The 5,086-nt window shown below is 37.4% G+C and overlaps 1 protein-coding gene across 1 annotated transcript; it reads left to right on the forward strand.

The window, feature by feature from the left end:
* Window positions 1–3,029: 3,029 nt before the first annotated feature.
* LOC130979369 (GATA transcription factor 5-like) lies at window positions 3,030–4,680 on the forward strand. The gene is made up of 3 exons (XM_057902798.1): window positions 3,030–3,248; window positions 3,336–3,665; window positions 3,738–4,680. Exons 1-3 carry the CDS (start codon window positions 3,150–3,152, stop codon window positions 4,395–4,397), a joined length of 1,089 nt encoding a protein of 362 aa, XP_057758781.1. The 5' UTR covers window positions 3,030–3,149; the 3' UTR covers window positions 4,398–4,680.
* The last annotated feature ends 406 nt before the right edge of the window (window positions 4,681–5,086 follow it).

Here is a 5,086-nt window from a genome sequence, read left to right on the forward strand (position 1 = left end):
ATATAAACTTCGAGAGCGTTAATATTGTTTTTGGTGTGTATAAAAAGTACAAAAATGATGAGTAGTAATTGGAGGAGTTTAGATTAGATTAAATTGGAAGGCGGGCGGGTGTGGGTGAGGAATAATGTCAGTTGGGTTACTGAGCGACAAAAGCTGATTTGGTGTCATTGCTTCCGATCACTTTTACTCACTTTGCTTCTAAGGCATGCCATGTCCCAAATCCAAACTCAAACCTCTTCATCATCATACACAGTAGGAGGGTATTCTCGGAATTCAACACACACTTTCTTATTATTAGAGAAATACACAGATACTACTCATTTTTGTTCATTTTTGCCCATGGGAGCCGCGGTTTAGTTTCTCATACAATGCACACAATCGGGTCCTATTATTATATTATTTTTGAACACCACGTAACATTATCGACAAAATTTTATAGTAGTTTCTTATTACAAGATCGTCCCACGTTACAAGTTCAAATTTCAAACCTTCAGCTCTCTCTCCTTTAATGTGGCATTGAATAGGCATGGCATCTTATGAAAATTACATGTTTCCCGGCTTATTATTAACTCCAAATGGCATTGCATGGAAGCCACTCCATCCTTACCGTTGTTAATTAGAAGCCCTCCAAATTTGAGGGTCAGGGAGGTAGAAAATCATCTGTTAGACTGTTACCTTTGAAAACTTAGGTCCGTTTTGGCTTTTCTTACATGTAAATTTATATGCCATTGAGTGTATGTGGCATGTATATAATTATTTCATTTTCTGGTTGACTACTCATTGCCATCACAAAACACAAAGTCAAACACAATCTTCTTGAGTCTTAACTAAGGAGGTTTTTTTTTTTCTTCTTGGGACAATACAATTGCATAGTCAAATTGGGATAAAATGAAAGGATAAATTCCATAAAATTAACCTGAAGGAGGAATAGAAATATTTGAAATTCAAAAATTATTAGCATCATCCTAGTATAATGACCATAAGTTTCTTACATTTTTGTATGTTAAAAAATTTTCAAATTTCAATTATGATTTCGGTTAAGTCTGACCTATTAATAACAAAATATAAACTTATTTTTTATTAAATGAGACCAATTGAGGTTAGGGAATAGGGAAGATAGCAAAATGGTTTTGTAATTGTAATTGGAATTGGTTTGAGAATGAAGGAAGCCCTTGTTATAATGTTGGGATACGTGTTGTTTTGATCTTTAAGATTTAAAATTAAAATTAAAATTGTCTTTAGTTTTATTTTAAATTAATTTTTTTTAATTAACAAAATTCAGAACTCAAATCTAATTAACAAGAATAAAAAATTTTTAAATTTATTTTCAATTGCAAGAATAAAAAATATATAAATCTAATTACCAAAAACAGACAAATATTAGTCGTCTTCTTTTTTTTTCATTAATAAAACTCCAAACTAAAAATCCTTAAATACAAATTATTAAAATTCAGAACCAATTATAAGAATAAAAAATTTTAAATTCATCTCTAATTACAAGAACTAAAAATCCATAAATTTAATTATCAAGATTAGTCAAATACAAAAAAAAAACATATTGTCCTTTCTCTAACTTCTCATCAAAACCTCAAAATAAAAAAAAGTAACTACAATAAAAAAACAAGAACAAGAACAAAAATTAAAAAAGTAGAGATTATAATGAACAAAAAGAAAAATTAAGAACTTAATCTTAATTTGCTTGTGATGGCAGTGAATCTGGACCGCGAAAGACAAAGAGGGAAGGAGAAAGGAAAATGCGACAGCAATGCTGAAAAACAAAAGGAACACGACGACCACCACCACCACCAACACCTCCCCAACGACGATGAAGAACACGATGAGGGTGAGGGCGAGGGCTAGCTACAGTGCTGCGAGGGGAAGTCACGGCGTGGGCAACTCTCTCTCTCTTTCTCTCCCTCCCTCCCTCTCTCTCTGTGCGCGCGCACGAGAAGAAGGGATAGCGATGGAGATTATGATATTGAGGGTGTAATTGTCTAAAAGACGATTTTGATATCAAATAAAACATTGAGAACGATTTTAAATCCAAAATAAGGTTAAGAACGATTTTAATTTTGACTTTAAACCTTAGGGGTCAAAACAATACTTATCTCTTATAATGTCTAAACAACTATATTAGATTTAAACTAAAAAAATCAATCATTAAAATTAATTATTGATATGAAATAAATGTTAAAATATAAATATATATTAAAAATAAATTAAACAATATCTATTTATATACAAATATATTAATAAATAATTTAATGACTAATTTTAATATATAAATACTATTTTACTTAGAATCTAATGACTAAAAAATATTAAATAATTAATATATTAAAAATATAAAAATTAATAAATTTTAAATATTTAAAATTTACTATAAAAATAAATTATACAAAAATTAAATACTAAAGAATGCAGTAAAAAAATAGGTTGGGGGAATTAGAAGTTAGAAGAGAGCAAGCGGGAAAGTAAAGGATAGTTGAGAAGATGGGAAATCCAAAATGTGCGGCAATCAATCGAGCACGGTGGGCAACCACTACCACTATGCATTAGTGAAAAGTGAAAAGAAATATGCCCAATTTCCATTGCCCTTTTTTTCCCATTCAGGAAAAGAGAAGGCCAATTGTAGGTTAGAAAGTAAAAGAAGATGGCGGTTTCCTAGGTCTTTACGAATTTTGGTTTCGGGTGGGAAAGTAACACCAACACCAACACCGGATACGTTATAGTATTATTAATTTATTATTATTATTATCGATATTAATCACCCACCTTGTTTTGAGTTATGCCCAAAATTACAAAGCTAGAAATGGTAATATAAATACAATGAAATTTGGTGGGACGTTGGTGATACGGTGCGGTTCATGCCAGCAAACAGAGATGGGAATCCTCGCTCGAAATTTCAGGTTATGAGTACGCAAGCTTTTATTTATTTTAATGAAGATGTACAGTTATTATGTATAAAGATACAAAAACGTATTTGAATGTATAAATACGTGGGGTAGAAGAAAAGTAAGTAGTAGTCATAGAGGAGGGTGAGTGAGAGTGAGGGTAAGGGTGTGGGTGTGGTGGAGTGGGAAGAGAGAGAGAGGAAAGAGGCACTTTTTAGTAATAATCCATATCGAGACGCTTTCACCCCCCATTAAATGCTTTACCAAACTCCCCATCCTCTTCTCTTTCAATTTCATCCCTTCCCTTCTTCGTCATCGACTCTACCTCTATCTTCGTATCATCTTCTCATTAAGGTACTATTCCTTCTCTCTCTCTCTCTCTCACTCTCCCTCTCCGTCGCGTTTGTGTTTGAAAAAGGGTTATATGTATGTAATTGTTAGGTGGAAGAAAGAGAAAGGGAAATGGAGTGCATGGTGGAGGGAGCGTTGAAGACGAGTTTTAGAAAAGAGATGGGGATGGGTATGAAATATACCACATCCCCGCAGAGGTCCTTCATGGAAGAACTTCAAAATGGCGCCCCTTCCGACGACTTCTTCGTTGACCAACTCCTTGACTTCTCCCAAGTAGACCAACAAGAAGAGCAACAAGAAGAAGAACAAGAGCATAAGAAAGTTGGAGAAGACTCTGCTTGCGTGTCACTCTCGCCGCAACAGACCAACGACGTGGAAGACACCTTTCCCTCTCTCCCCACCACAGACCTCAACCTTCCGGTACTTTCCCTCTCTCCCTCATTGTTTATTGTGTTGGTTGTTGAACCAACGATTCATTTGTATTTTTGACAGGATGATGTGGCGGACTTGGAGTGGCTCTCTCATTTCGTCGAGGATTCCTTCTCTCAATTCTCTCCTCCCATCGTCCCCGCCGCCGTACCAACCTCAACCCCACCTGCTCCGCCTCAACCTTGTTTCAACACCCCCGTTCCTGCCAAGGCGCGTAGCAAGCGAACCCGAACCGGTGTCAGGGTTTGGCCACTCGCCTCACCTTCCTTCGCCACCACTGACTCCTCCTCAACCACCGCCACCGCTACCTCCTCCACCTCTTCTTCCCCTTCCAGTCCCTTGCTAATTTACGCCACAAACCTGTCCCAGACCATGGACCAGGTTAGCTCCGACGGTCCGCCAAAGAAGCCCAAGAAGAAGGCCTCTCCGGAAGGCGGATTTCCGGCACAGGCACCGCGCCGCTGCAGCCATTGCGGCGTCCAGAAGACCCCGCAGTGGAGAACGGGACCCCTCGGGGCGAAAACGCTCTGCAACGCGTGCGGGGTTCGGTACAAATCGGGTCGGCTCTTACCCGAATATAGACCCGCTTGCAGCCCAACGTTCTCCAGCGAGTTGCACTCTAACCACCACCGGAAAGTTCTGGAGATGCGGCGGAAGAAGGAGACTATAGGTGGTGGGGTTGATACCTCCGGTTTGGCCCCTCCGGTTGTTCCCAGTTTTTGATGATTCATTATTATATATATTATATTATATATTATATATTACTATTATTATTATGCTTAATTTAATTTTATTTTTAGGGGAAAAAAAAAGGTAAGAAGTTAAGAACTAGGTAGGGGGAAAAGAAATTAGCGCAGAGTTTTAGAGCCGGTTTGGATGGGACCCGAGTTTAGTGTACATTTCTTATCATGTGTTGGAGTGCGTTAGGTGCTAGGCATTGTAACTGATTAGGAGACTTTTTTTACCTGTTCCTTTCTTTTTTTTAATATGAAAGTTTTTGTTTGAATTTGAAATTAATTTACGTTATGGAATGACGAGGATGAGGTGGTTTTGCTTGAAATGAAACAGTTTAGGGGTGTGGGCGTTGAAAGGCATGAAGCTTATGAACAAAATAAGGAAACCCCCCACCCCCCCACGAGTCTTCTTGTGTCGTGAGATGAACGTACTTTCCATGACTCAACTCAACTCTGCAATGCAAATCCAACGGCCCACCAACAGCAATCTCTCACAACTAGTTAAGTAACTTCAAACTTGAAAAGGCTTCGTAACGCCAAACTTGATTTGGACTCACTCACTCTAAAGTGTAAACACCTCCTTTTAATAACAATCACAATAATAATACCTACCTACTTTGGACTTTGGACTTTGGACTTTGGAGTGTAGTTCACGGTTAGCTTTATCCTTTGGACAAT

The sequence above is a fragment of the Arachis stenosperma genome, chromosome 5 (assembly GCF_014773155.1).
Source record: "Arachis stenosperma cultivar V10309 chromosome 5, arast.V10309.gnm1.PFL2, whole genome shotgun sequence".
NCBI classification, from domain to species: domain Eukaryota; kingdom Viridiplantae; phylum Streptophyta; class Magnoliopsida; order Fabales; family Fabaceae; genus Arachis; species Arachis stenosperma.

What these genes read in the sequence shown, in the direction of transcription:
- LOC130979369 (XM_057902798.1), top strand. Translation starts at nt 3,150, where the DNA reads ATGCTTTACCAAACTCCCCATCCTCTTCTCTTTCAATTTCATCCCTTC. An exon ending in CGTATCATCTTCTCATTAAG is followed by an intron (nt 3,249 to 3,335) that starts GTACTATTCCTT and finishes TGTAATTGTTAG; the next exon opens with GTGGAAGAAAGAGAAAGGGA. An exon ending in CCACAGACCTCAACCTTCCG is followed by an intron (nt 3,666 to 3,737) that starts GTACTTTCCCTC and finishes TATTTTTGACAG; the next exon opens with GATGATGTGGCGGACTTGGA.